Raw genomic sequence first — 15086 nt, 5'->3', positions numbered from 1 at the left:
ATGGTTCTCATCTTACCTTTCTGGGCGCAGTTTTAGTGTATCTGCCAATCAAATGAGGTCTGAATCGGCAGATCTGTTGTGTGGAGTCCCTCAAGGTTCTGTTCTGGGTCCTTTATTGTTTTTGCTGTACTTGATTCCCCTCGGTAAAATCATTCAGAGATTTCCAGATGTTTCTTATCACATGTTTGCTGATGACATCCAGCTCTACTGCTCTGTTGATCCAACTGAGCCCCAGAGGCTGAACTTAGTCAATTGTTGCTAGAAATCAAACAATGAGTGAAAACACTTTGCAGCTAAATGTTGACAAAACTGAAACTCTGGTGATTGCTCCTGATGATAAGGTTCCAGGGTTGAGTCAGTACTTGGGTGACTTAAGTCAGTCTGTCAAACTGAGCCTGAGAAACCTGGGTGTTGTATTTGATAAAGATATGTCTCTTGTTCAACACTGCAGAAAACTGACCAGAAACTGTTTCCTTCAACTGAGAAAAATCTCTAAACTTAGGAAAATGTTGTCACAACATGATCTGGATCTTGTAATCCATGCGTTTGTTTCTTCTCGTCTGGACTATTGTAACAGTTTGTTTTCATGTCTTAACAAGAAGGATGTGTCTCGTCTGCAGTTGATTCAGAACTCTGCAGCGAGAATTCTAACCCGCTCAAGTAGAAGAACTTACATTTCTCCGATCCTTAAAACTCTTTACTGGCTTCCATGTGTGTGTTAATGTGTGTGTGTGTTAACTTGTGTGTTGAAGTGTTTGTGTGTATGTGTTAAAGTGTGTATGAGTGTGTTAAAGTGTGTATTTGCATGTGTGTTAAAGTGTGGAGTGTGTGAAAGTGTATATCTGTGTGTGTTTGTTAAATGTGTATTTTTTGTGTGTGTATGTTAAAGTGCGTATGTGTGTGTGTGTGTTAAAGTGTACAGTGTGTTAAAGTTTGTATCTGTCTGTTTGTTAAATGTGTATTTGTGTGTGTGTTTGTTAAATGTTTATCTGTGTGTGTTTGTTAAAGTTTGAATCAATTATAAAAATAAATAAAAAACTAATTCAATTTTTCAATGAACAAATTATTAAATGTAACAATAAAATATATTATAATAATAATTCAAATAAACCTTATTTCAATAAAGAAACCTAAAGAGTGTTTTCTCCTGGATCTCGCAGAACTAAACAGAGACTCTGAGTTTTTTTTAAATAAATACTTTCTACTCTGAACAAAACTCAACAGGAAGTATTTGTTGTGTGATTCCACGTCAACACACTCGATAGTGTGCAGGGAATCGAACACACAACTTCCCATGTTTTCCGTGTCAGAGGACGTTTCCAGTCATCACTGTTGGAAAATCAAGAGACGAGCGGGTCACGCCGTGTTGACATGGAGGTCGGCTCGATAAACGCTGCGGTCAAAGGTCACTCCGGGGTCAAACCCTCGCACACCTCGGCTTGTTGTTGTGTTGTCGAGCGCACACAGTTTCTATGAGAGCTGTTCATTTACTCTGCTGAGAGCAGACGTCTGTTCGAAGAACGCTTTCTAAAAAAAAAACATGTTCCAGAATCACAATGAGTGACAGTGGTGAGCAGAAACCTCGAGCAGAATCAGACTCAGAGTATTACTCTGCAAGGTAGCATAGTATTACTCCATAAAGCCCTGTAGTATTACTCTGCAAGGCAGCATAGTATTACTCCATGAAGCTCTCTGATATTACTCTGCAAGGGAGCATAGAAATACTCCATGAAGCCCTGTAGTATTACTCTGCAAGGCAGCATAGTATTACTCTATTAGGCACCATAGTATTAATCTGCAAAGCAGCATAGTATTACTCCATGATGCTCTATAGTATTACTCTGCAAGGCAGCATAGTATTCCTCCATTAGGCACGATAGTATTAATCTGCAAAGCAGCATAGTATTACTCCATGATGCTCTATAGTATTACTCTGCAAGGCAGCATAGTATTACTCCATTAGGCACGATAGTATTAATCTGCAAAGCAGCATAGTATTACTCCATGAAGCGCCGTAGTATTAATCTGCAAGGCAGCATAGTATTACTCCATGTAGCGCCGTAGTATTAATCTGCAAGGCAGCATAGTATTACTCCATGTAGCACCGTAGTATTAATCTGCAAGGCAGCATAGTATTACTCCATGAAGCACATTAGTATTTCTCTGCAAAGGTCAACACCGTCCACAAAGAACTGATTGTTTCTCTTTTTTTATTCTCCAGCAGAGAAACGAGTGTCGAGGACGCCTCGTCGGACGCAGCAGCCGAAGACCCTGAACACACCCGAGGACTCCACCTACTACACCCTCATCCACGTGAGTCTCTAGACCTGATGGAACCTACTACACCCTCATCCACGTGAGTCTCTAGACCTGATGGAACCTACTACACCCTCATCCACGTGAGTCTCTAGACCTGATGGAACCTACTACACCCTCATCCACGTGAGTCTCTAGACCTGATGGAACCTACTACACCCTCATCCACGTGAGTCTCTAGACCTGATGGAACCTACTACACCCTCATCCACGTGAGTCTCTAGACCTGATGGAACCTACTACACCCTCATCCACGTGAGTCTCTAGACCTGATGGAACCTACTACACCCTCATCCACGTGAGTCTCTAGACCTGATGGAACCTACTACACCCTCATCCACATGAGTCTCTAGACCTGATGGAACCTACTACACACTCATCCACTTGAGTCTCTAGACCTGATGGAACCTACTACACCCTCATCCACGTGAGTCTCTAGACCTGATGGAACCTACTACACCCTCATCCACGTGAGTCTCTAGACCTGATGGAACCTACTACACCCTCATCCACGTGAGTCTCTAGACCTGATGGAACATACTACACCCTCATCCACGTGAGTCTCTAGACCTGATGGAACCTACTACACCCTCATCCACATGAGTGTCTAGACCTGATGGAACCTACTACACCCTCATCCACATGAGTCTCTAGACCTGATGGAACCTACTACACCCTCATCCACATGAGTCTCTAGAACTGATGGAACCTACTACACCCTCATCAACTTGAGTCTCAAGACCTGATGGAACATACTACACCCTCATCCACGTGAGTCTCTAGACCTGATGGAACCTACTACACCCTCATCCACGTGAGTCTCTAGACCTGATGGAACCTACTACACCCTCATCCACATGAGTCTCTAGACCTGATGGAACCTACTACACCCTCATCCACGTGAGTCTCTAGACCTGATGGAACCTACTACACCCTCATCCACATGAGTCTCTAGACCTGATGGAACCTACTACACCCTCATCCACATGAGTCTCTAGACCTGATGGAACCTACTACACCCTCATCCACATGAGTCTCTAGACCTGATGGAACCTACTACACCCTCATCCACATGAGTCTCTAGACCTGATGGAACCTACTACACCCTCATCCACATGAGTCTCTAGACCTGATGGAACCTACTATACCCTCATCCACATGAGTCTCTAGACCTGATGGAACCTACTACACCCTCATCCACATGAGTCTCTAGACCTGATGGAACCTACTACACCCTCATCCACGTGAGTCTCTAGACCTGATGGAACCTACTACACCCTCATCCACGTGAGTCGCTAGACCTGATGGAACCTACTACACCCTCATCCACATGAGTCTCTAGACCTGATGGAACCTACTACACCCTCATCCACGTGAGTCTCTAGACCTGATGGAACCTACTACACCCTCATCCACATGAGTCTCTAGACCTGATGGAACCTACTATACCCTCATCCACGTGAGTCTCTAGACCTGATGGAACCTACTACACCCTCATCCACGTGAGTCTCTAGATCTGATGGAACCTACTACACCCTCATCAACTTGAGTCTCTAGACCTGATGGAACCTAGTACACCCTCATCCACATGAGTCTCTAGACCTGATGGAACCTACTACACCCTCATCCACTTGAGTCTCTAGACCTGATGGAACCTACTACACCCTCATCCACATGAGTCTCTAGACCTGATGGAACCTACTACACCCTCATCAACTTGAGTCTCTAGACCTGATGGAACCTACTACACCCTCATCCACATAAGTCTCTAGACCTGATGGAACCTACTACACCCTCATCCACGTGAGTCTCTAGACCTGATGGAACCTACTACACCCTCATCCACATGAGTCTCTAGACCTGATGGAACCTACTACACCCTCATCCACTTGAGTCTCTAGACCTGATGGAACCTACTACACCCTCATCCACATGAGTCTCTAGACCTGATGGAACCTACTACACCCTCATCAACTTTAGTCTCTAGACCTGATGGAACCTACTACACCCTCATCCACATGAGTCTCTAGACCTGATGGAACCTACTACACCCTCATCAACTTGAGTCTCTAGACCTGATGGAACCTACTACACCCTCATCCACATGAGTCTCTAGACCTGATGGAACCTACTACACCCTCATCAACTTGAGTCTCTAGACCTGATGGAACCTACTACACCCTCATCCACGTGAGTCTCTAGACCTGATGGAACCTACTACACCCTCATCCACATGAGTCTCTAGACCTGATGGAACCTACTACACCCTCATCAACTTGAGTCTCTAGACCTGATGGAACCTACTACACCCTCATCAACTTGAGTCTCTAGACCTGATGGAACCTACTACACCCTCATCAACTTGAGTCTCTAGACCTGATGGAACCTACTACACCCTCATCCACTTGAGTCTCTAGACCTGATGGAACCTACTACACCCTCATCAACTTGAGTCTCTAGACCTGATGGAACCTACTACACCCTCATCCACTTGAGTCTCTAGACCTGATGGAACCTACTACACCCTCATCCACGTGAGTCTCTAGACCTGATGGAACCTACTACACCCTCATCCACGTGAGTCTCTAGACCTGATGGAACCTACTACACCCTCATCCACTTGAGTCTCTAGACCTGATGGAACCTACTACACCCTCATCCACGTGAGTCTCTAGACCTGATGGAACCTACTACACCCTCATCAACTTGAGTCTCTAGACCTGATGGAACCTACTACACCCTCATCCACTTGAGTCTCTAGACCTGATGGAACCTACTACACCCTCATCAACTTGAGTCTCTAGACCTGATGGAACCTACTACACCCTCATCCACTTGAGTCTCTAGACCTGATGGAACCTACTACACCCTGATCAACTTGAGTCTCTAGACCTGATGGAACCTACTACACCCTCATCCACTTGAGTCTCTAGACCTGATGGAACCTACTACACCCTCATCAACTTGAGTCTCTAGACCTGATGGAACCTACTACACCCTCATCAACTTGAGTCTCTAGACCTGATGGAACCTACTACACCCTCATCCACTTGAGTCTCTAGACCTGATGGAACCTACTACACCCTCATCAACTTGAGTCTCTAGACCTGATGGAACCTACTACACCCTCATCCACTTGAGTCTCTAGACCTGATGGAACCTACTACACCCTCATCCACATGAGTCTCTAGATCTGATGGAACCTACTACACCCTCATCAACTTGAGTCTCTAGACCTGATGGAATCTACTACACCCTCATCAACTTGAGTCTCTAGACCTGATGGAACCTACTACACCCTCATCCACTTGAGTCTCTAGACCTGATGGAACCTACTACACCCTCATCAACTTGAGTCTCTAGACCTGATGGAACCTACTACACCCTCATCAACTTGAGTCTCTAGACCTGATGGAACCTACTACACCCTCATCCACATGAGTCTCTAGACCTGATGGAACCTACTACACCCTCATCAACTTGAGTCTCTAGACCTGATGGAACCTACTACACCCTCATCCACTTGAGTCTCTAGACCTGATGGAACCTACTACACCCTCATCCACTTGAGTCTCTAGACCTGATGGAACCTACTACACCCTCATCCACATGAGTCTCTAGACCTGATGGAACCTGTAGAGGAACGTTCGTGAGAACATGAGACAGAACTTTTTTACATTAAAACTCTTGATGTTGAACTGGTTAGATTGAAATGTTCTCTTGGTTTGAATCACATGAACAACCTGCAGTATTTTAACTTTATTTAATTTTTCTCCCCCTTTCTTTCATCTTTCCTTCCTTTCCTTTTATCTTTCTTCCTCTATCTACGGCCTCTGTCTTTCTATTTCACTCTCTCTTCGTCTCTCGGTTTCTTTCTCAAACCTTTTTTTCACCTCATACTCTCTGTTTTCCTCACTTTTTTTCTATTTTTCTTTCAAATCGACATCCTTTCTTTCCTCTCTTGCGTTCTTTCAAACTCTCAGCGCTGCGTTCAGGACGACAAACGGAAGCCGAGGAAGAAAGAGTGAGTGACTTTTACAGTTGAACATGTTTGTGTTTTAGAAGAGTGTTGACTCCTGGTCCTGTGTGTGTGTGTGTGTGAGTGTTAGAGTACATATCAGTGTGTGTTTGTGTATACATCTGTGTGTATGTATATATCTGTGTGTGTATATATCTGTGTGTATGTATATATCTGTGTGTGTGTATATATCTGTGTGTATGTATATATCTGTGTGTGTGTATATATCTGTGTGTAAGTAAGTAAGTAAGTAAGTAATATTTATTTATATAGCGCTTTTCGATACCAGGTATGTATATATCTGTGTGTGTTTGTGTAAGAGTGTGTTTGTGTATATATCTTTGTGTGAGTTAATATATGTGTGCGTTTGTGTATGTGTTTGTTTAAGTATGTATTTGTGTGTTTATGTAAGAGTGTTTGTGTGTGTATATATCTGTGTGTACGTATATATCTGTGTCTGTTTGTGTAAGAGTGTGTGTGTGTGAGTGTATATATGTGTGTGTGTGTATATGTGTGTGAGTGTATATATGTGTGTGTGTGTGTATATGTGTGTGAGTGTATATATGTGTTACAGTAAGACTATCTTCACTGATATCACAACTGTGACTCCTCACTCTTAAAGGAACAGTAACACGCAAAACAATCGTATTATCGTATTTTCATTTGTTCGAAAATGTCATTTCAAATTTGTGCAGACCTGAAAAAACCTTGGTGAACTATAGTTTATTTCTGTCTACATACTGCCTAAATATTCCGTGAGTCTGTGATCATGTGACCAGAAGTTGTTGTCACCATGAAAGACCCACAACAACAAGACTCTGACTTGTAGTCCAGGGAAGCTGCTGGACGTGGACGACCAGTACTACCAGAGTCTGTCCAGCAGTCGAGGCTCCACCGTCCAGGAACCATCAGACGTCCAGGAACCTTCAGACGTCCAGGAACCTTCAGACGTCCAGGAACCTTCAGACGTCCACGTCCAGGAACCTTCAGACGTCCAGGTCCAGGAACCTCCAGACGTCCAGGAACCTTCGGACGTCCAAGTCCAGGAACCTTCAGTCGTCCATGTCCAGGAACCTTCAGTGGTCCACGTCCAGGAACCTTCAGTCGTCCACGTCCAGGAACCTTCAGAAGTCCATGTCCGGGAACCTTCAGAAGTCCACGTCCGTCCAAGTCCGTCCACCAACGGCTCGCGGCTCCAAGAGAGGAGCGAGAACCCTCCTGCGGCCAGAGCCCCCCGGGCCAGAGCCGTCACGGAACCAGAACCGCCGAGACCTCCAAGAGGCGTGTGCGTCAGGTGAGCACATACACGTTTAGTACTTTAGCAGTAGAGTTAGTTTTGGAAATACACCGTAGGTTTTCAGTTTAGACGTCATTATAGGCTGATTGTAATTACATATCATTACATTTAGAAACGTGTGTTAGGGAATGAAAAAGAAAATAAACTATATTTTTGGTGGTTTTAAGTTATGAGAAAATTACTAAAAAAAAACTAAAAAACCAACCTTTATTTATCCAAAGAAGTTTTCAGATATTTTTCAAGTAATACAATAAATATGTCAAATATTTTTTTGTGTGTTTTTATCTGTCAACAATTATATTTTTTAATTAATGATGTATTTAATATTATAATGTATGCATTTTATTGCAAAGTAAATGATATGATATGATAATATATGAATATATTTAATTAAAGTCACATGACCAGCATTGACATTTTTGACACCTCACTGTAATTTGGTTTCGAGTGACAAAACCTTCAAAGTGTTTGTGGAGCCGGATGGTCACAGAAACTCTGGTGTCTCAGCAGACGCTCCGTGTCCAGACTCTCCTCCGCCGACAGGAAGGACGACAATCCGTACGACTTCCGACATCTGCTGCGGAAAACCTCTCAGCGACGGAAGCTCATCAAACATTACTGAACGTTTCACGGAAACCATCCCAGAACACGTCGTCTTGTATAGTATTTTCATGGACGTGTGTATTTATTTTCACCACCTTCATGTAAATATTTCAAAATATACCTTTGTGTACTTGAAGGATTTGCGTTTGAATCAATAAACAATATGGTATTGTTCTGGTTCCGCGCTCGACTGGTCGTCCTTCGCCTCCTGTTTCGCTCCGAGATTCGACCTCACAACCTTTCCCTGACATTTAGGAGGAGAAGCTCCAGGGTTCGCAGCGTCGCACACGTCCACAACCGTGACTCACAAACAAAGATGGTTTCTGTGAGAAAAACAAGGAGTCGTGACTGAGGTGCAGACACACAACAAACACACAACAAACACAAAACCATTACCCTTTGAATTAATTTATGTTTATTTAAGAAAGTAAATATGGTTTACTTTTGTTAAGTGTAGTAGAGGAGTGTGTAGTCAAGTAAGTGTTGATACGTATAATGATACAAGGATACTATATATAGTGATATATAGTGATACCGAGTAACAAGTTTATATGTGTAGTATTGTCCAGTACTTGACCCTGGTGTTGTGATAGTATAGTAACAAGTATATATGTGTAGTATTGTCCAGTACTTGACTCTTGTGTTGTGATCGTGTAGTAACAAGTTTATATGTGTAGTATTGTCCAGTACTTGACTCTTGTGTTGTGATCGTGTAGTAACAAGTTTATATGTGTAGTATTGTCCAGTACTTGACCCTGGTGTTGTGATAGTGTAGTAACAAGTATATATGTGTACTATTGTCCAGTACTTGACTCTTGTGTTGTGATCATGTAGTAAAAAGTATATATGTGTAGTATTGTCGAGTAATTGACTCTGTTGTTGTGATAGTGTAGTAACAAGTATATATGTGTAGTATTGTCCAGTACTTGACTCTGGTGTTGTAGAATTTACAGACCAAAATATGTCCAAACATCCGCTTTAAAAGCTGCTGGACTCATTGTATCCTCTTGTCCTCAGTCATCACTGTATCCTCTCGTCCTCAGTCATCACTGTATCCTCTCGTCCTCAGTCATTACTGTATCCTCTCGTCCTCAGTCATCACTGTATCCTCTCGTCCTCAGTCATTACTGTATCCTCTCGTCCTCAGTCATCACTGTATCCTCTCGTCCTCAGTCATCACTGTATCCTCTTGTCCTCAGTCATTACTGTATCCTCTCGTCCTCAGTCATCACTGTATCCTCTCGTCCTCAGTCATCACTGTATCCTCTCGTCCTCAGTCATCACTGTATCCTCTTGTCCTCAGTCATCACTGTATCCTCTTGTCCTCAGTCATCACTGTATCCTCTTGTCCTCAGTCATCACCGGGATCTCATTTCATTCTTCCCTGACATGATGGCTGCTGCCATCTAGGGGCTGGAGATTTAACTGCAACACAAAAATGAGGAAATTGTTATTTTATTTATACACACTTTGCTGAAATATAAACCATAAAAAACTATGATGAATTATTTATGACTTAAAAGCCGAAAGATATCGATCAGTATAAATGTTGAAAAATATTGCGATATTTAAATGCATGTTTCCTACATTCCTACAGTTCATACATGACAAATACTTAACCTGTCCCAGCTACCTTGGGTGAGAGGCAGGTACAGATCTCTAGTGTATTAAATTGAGACGCATAACGAGAAACAAATGCATCTCGTTCTATAAAACTGTTGCTACTTCCTCCTTGAATTTAAAAAACACAATTAAAGACAATTAAAGAGATTTTTACGAAGTTTATCACGTTTTTTTGTCGTCTTCTTCACCAGCCAATAACAAACAAGATGGTTCAGTTAAATATATAGAGATGGAATAGAATAGAGTAATATATAGTTTGATATTTGTCTTGATATTCAAAGTATTATAAACTATCTTCATTATTTACAAGGTAAGATGTTACGGGGATTTAAATAAAAAACAAACAGCTAGCGCCGTTAGCCACGAGCTACCAAGTATAGAATTTAAAATACGTTTACTGCACAATACTGTTAAGAAGAAAGTACAATATATATTACATATGTACAGTTGTGGGGGGTTGCTTGAGACCTTGGCTCACAGGAGAACAGAGTACACAGAGGAGAACAGAGTACACAGAGGAGAACACAGAGGAGAACAGAGTACACAGAGGAGAACAGAGAACAAAGAGGAGAACAGAGAACAAAGAGGAGAACACAGAGGAGAACATAGAGGAGAACAGAGAACAAAGAGGAGAACACAGAGGAGAACATAGAGGAGAACAGAGAACAAAGAGGAGAACACAGAGGAGAACAGAGAACAAAGAGGAGAACACAGAGGAGAACAGAGTACACAGAGGAGAATAGAGTACACAGAGGAGAACACAGAGGAGAACAGAGTACACAGAGGAGAATAGAGTACACAGAGGAGAACACAGAGGAGAACAGAGTACACAGAGGAGAACAGAGTACACAGAGGAGAACAGAGTACACAGAGGAGAACACAGAGGAGAACAGAGTACACAGAGGAGAACACAGAGGAGAACAGAGTACACAGAGGAAACCAGAGTACACAGAGGAGAACAGAGTACACAGAGGAGAACAGAGTACACAGAGGAGAACAGAGAACACAGAGGAGAACACAGAGGAGAACAGAGTACACAGAGGAGAACAGAGTACACAGAGGAGAACACAGAGGAGAACAGAGTACACAGAGGAGAACAGAGTACACAGAGGAGAACACAGAGGAGAACAGAGCACACAGAGGAGAACAGAGTACACAGAGGAGAACAGAGTACACAGAGGAGAACAGAGTACACAGAGGAGAACAGAGTACACAGAGGAGAACAGAGTACACAGAGGAGAACACAGAGGAGAACAGAGTACACAGAGGAGAACAGAGTACACAGAGGAGAACAGAGTACACAGAGGAGAACACAGAGGAGAACAGAGCACACAGAGGAGAACAGAGTACACAGAGGAGAACAGAGTACACAGAGGAGAACACAGAGGAGAACAGAGTACACAGAGGAGAACAGAGTACACAGAGGAGAACAGAGTACACAGAGGAGAACACAGAGGAGAACAGAGTACACAGAGGAGAACAGAGTACACAGAGGAGAACAGAGTACACAGAGGAGAACACAGAGGAGAACAGAGTACACAGAGGAGAACAGAGTACACAAAGAACAGGACAGACGCTGGATTTGAACCCGCAACATTTTTATCAGGTGTTCCGCGGGACTCCTCTTGTCGGAACACGGCCCGGTTCGTGTGTGAAACGGTCGGTTCTGGTCAGTTCCGTTGACGCGCGTGTACGCGCGTGCGCTCGTGCACAGCAGCCGCGGGCGCGCGGATGAATCTCTCTGGTCGTGCGGCGGGAAAGTTGCGCACTCCGGCGGAACCATCGGGATGTTCGGAGTCACGACGGGATTGAACCCATGACGCCTTCATTCGTGTGAACGGAACCACAGATGCGGGTCACGCTGGTCCGGCGGCGGGACTTTAACCTGGAGGACCAGCGATCTTCACACCTGTGATCCATCTTTGTTCCTTTCATTCCATGTGAAGATTTTTCCTTTATTCTCGGCTCGTGCGCCGCGGCGGGGATTCGAACTCGCTTCCAGGTCCAGATGAGGTTCTCCTGCTGAACGGAACCACCGATGGCGTCTCAAGGCTTCTGGTCCCTGGGAGGGGACAACCCGGGCAGCCAGAGCCCGAACACCCGTGAGTCCGTCCAGGCCCGAACACACACTCCTGGTTCCATCAGAACCACGTGACCCATGTCTTCTTCTGGTTCTGGTTCCTCAGCCCGGGCTTGGTGTCAGGCGGCGGCCCAGAAGCTCCCCGCGGGGATCGGATCCAAACTCTACGGTAGGTCTAGCGGTTCTGGTTTGTGTCTCAAAAACGGGTGTAAACGTCTGACGCCGCGGGGGGTTCTGGTCCATGAAGCGCTGCTGAATGTGGGGGACGGGGAGAAGAAGGTGGACCCGGACCTGGACCCGGACCTGCAGCCGGTGCCGCCGCAGGAGAGCGAGACCTACGACTGCAACAAGACCTGCGACCAGGCTCGGGTGGTCTTCTCTGACCTCTACTCCACAGGTACACCTGCCGGACTCACCTGCGCTCAGAACCGTCAGATGAAAGTTGATCTTAAACGTTAAAAATCAAGATATCGATCCAGGATTTTATTCGTTATTATCGCGATTATTGCGTCGATTATTGACGGCCTGCGTCGTGTGACGTCAACGCTGTTGTGTGTTTACGCAGAGGTGTGTCGTGTCGAGGTGACCTTCAGCGAGGACCTCCTCCGCGAATATTACACGAAAATATACAAATGATTTATTAATAATCGTAACCACACGAATATATTTACCGTAAACGAGGATTTATGTTTAATTCTGCAGCGAATGTCGATGAGATCAAATTATCATCAAATTATTCTTTAATATTTCGATTTAATGTAAAAGAAAAAACGATTTTCTTGACATTTACTTGAATCAACTGCAAACTTCAACGACTCGTTCGATGTTCTTGCATTATTTCTGTATTTAATTGTGTTAATTGTTCTTTTGTATTTCGATTTTTATCACGGTTTTCTCGCCTGTTTGCACCAAAAAAAAGGCAGATTGCTGAACAAAGACGTAAGAATTCCTTTAAATATTGAATAATGAAGATTTAATTGTTTGATTTTCTAAAGATTCATAAACAAAGACGTAAAAAAAATGTTAAATATTCAATATCAAGATGTAATTGTTTGTTTTTCTATAGATTCCTGAACAAAGACACAGTTAAATATTAAATACATTTAATTGTTTAATTTTCTATAGATTCATAAACAAAGACGTAATAATTCAGTGAAATATTGAATAATCAAGATTTAATAGTTTGACTTTCTATACATTCCTAAACAAAGACGTAAAAAAAATGTTAAATATTCAATATCAAGATGTAATTGTTTGTTTTTCTATAGATTCCTGAACAAAGACACAGTTAAATATTAAATAATACATTTAATTGTTTAATTTTCTATAGATTCATAAACAAAGACGTAAGAATTCAGTGAAATATTCAATAATCAAGATTTAATTGTTTGATTTTCTATAGATTCATAAACAAAGACACACAGTTAAATATTGAATAATGAATATAATTGTTGGTTTTTCTATAGCTTAATAAACAAAGACGTAATAAATCATTTAAATATTCAATAATCAAGATTTAATTGTTTGATTTTCTATAGATTCATAAACAAAGACACACAGTTAAATATTGAATAATGAATATAATTGTTGGTTTTTCTATAGATTAATAAACAAAGACGTAATAAATCATTTAAATATTCAATAATCAAGATTAAATTGTTTGATTTTCTATAGATTCCTGAACAAAGACGTAATAATTCAGTTAAAATATTGAATAAATCCAGGTCGTCTTGTCTCCAGATCTGCTGCCGGCCCTGGACGGCGACAGCAGGACCATGACCTTCCTGCAGGAGGTGGTGGACATCCTTCTGGCCTACATCACCGAGTCCTTCGACAGAGACACGAAGGTGATCGACTTCCATTATCCGAGCGAGCTTCTGCAGAAGAACCACTGGGAGCTGCAGCACGAGCCCACGAGCCTGGACGACGTGCTGGTCAGCTGCCGGGCCACCCTCAAGTACGCCATCAAGACAGGTGCGTGACTCAAGTGCGCCATCAACACAGGTGCGTGACTCACCTGGACGAGCAGGTGCTGCGGGTCCCGGGGCCTCCGGGCCCGTGAGACGGTCTGAGAGGATCCGTTCTAGAACACGAGTCTCCTCCTCCTGACGCCACCAGACCGAGGAGACCAGTCAGCCGTTAAATCTAGTTCATCTGGAGATAATGGACCCGCACACGCACGCGCCTCACGCACTTCACACGCGCGTCTCCAGGGGCAACAAAGAGAAAAACAAAAGCGCATCAGGATCCTTTGAAAACAAGAGAAACATAGATTCAAACCATCATCAGAGCGAGGTTTGATATTTATAGTCAAGAGTTTGTCAAGAACATGTTTTATTATATATTTATATTATATTATATTATATATATTTTATATAAAATACAAACATTCTTCCCACGTTTCATTCATTAAACACGTTTTAATATATATTTATAAATGTAATTATATTTTAAAATACAAACATTCTTCCCACGTTTCATTCATTAAACACGTTTTAATATATATTTATAAATGTAATTATATTTTAAAATACAAACATTCTTCCCACGTTTTATTCATTAAACACGTTTTAATATATATTTATAAATGTAATTTTATTTAAAATACAAACATTCTTACCACGTTTTATTCATTAAACACGTTTTAATACATATTTATAAATGTAATTATATTTTAAAATACAAACATTCTTCCCACGTTTTATTCATTAAACACGTTTTAATATATATTTATAAATGTAATTTTATTTAAAATACAAACATTCTTCCCACGTTTAATTCATTAAACACGTGTTATTATATATCTATTAATGTAATTGTATTTAAAATACAAACATTCTTCCCACGTTTTATTCATTAAACACGTTTTAATACATATTTATAAATGTAATTATATTTTAAAATAGAAACATTCTTCCCACGTTTTATTCATTAAACACGTTTTATTATATGTGTATAAATGTAATTTTATATTAAAAATACAAACATTCTTCCCACGTTTTATTCATTAAACACGTTTTATTATATATCTATTAATGTAATTTTATTTAAAATACAAACATTATTCCCACGTTTTATTCGTTAAACACGTTTTGTTATATATTTATAAATGTCATTTTATTTTAAAATACAAACGTTTTATTCGTTTT

The 15086-nt window shown here is 41.9% G+C and overlaps 2 protein-coding genes across 2 annotated transcripts in view; both read left to right on the top strand.

Moving 5' to 3' along the window:
* Positions 1 to 8326, top strand: part of myo3a (myosin IIIA) — a 94560-nt gene extending 86234 nt beyond the window's left edge. The window contains exons 33-36 of the mRNA XM_087788465.1: positions 2222 to 2313; positions 6300 to 6340; positions 7164 to 7628; positions 8139 to 8326. Of these exons, the coding sequence (XP_087644591.1) occupies positions 2222 to 2313; positions 6300 to 6340; positions 7164 to 7628; positions 8139 to 8253 (713 nt within the window). The 3' untranslated portion in view covers positions 8254 to 8326. The remainder of the gene's footprint in view (positions 1 to 2221; positions 2314 to 6299; positions 6341 to 7163; positions 7629 to 8138) is intronic.
* A 3305-nt stretch (positions 8327 to 11631) lies between these two features.
* Positions 11632 to 15086, top strand: part of gad2 (glutamate decarboxylase 2) — a 23698-nt gene continuing 20243 nt past the window's right edge. The window contains exons 1-4 of the mRNA XM_087788463.1: positions 11632 to 11959; positions 12044 to 12106; positions 12185 to 12334; positions 13678 to 13911. Of these exons, the coding sequence (XP_087644589.1) occupies positions 11896 to 11959; positions 12044 to 12106; positions 12185 to 12334; positions 13678 to 13911 (511 nt within the window). The 5' untranslated portion in view covers positions 11632 to 11895. The remainder of the gene's footprint in view (positions 11960 to 12043; positions 12107 to 12184; positions 12335 to 13677; positions 13912 to 15086) is intronic.

Source organism: Callionymus lyra, chromosome 4, assembly GCF_982586985.1.
Source record: "Callionymus lyra chromosome 4, fCalLyr1.hap1.1, whole genome shotgun sequence".
In the NCBI taxonomy this organism is placed as follows: Eukaryota; Metazoa; Chordata; class Actinopteri; order Syngnathiformes; family Callionymidae; genus Callionymus; species Callionymus lyra.
Note: the sequence above shows the minus strand (reverse complement) of the source record. Positions and strands in the feature narration are given on the sequence as shown.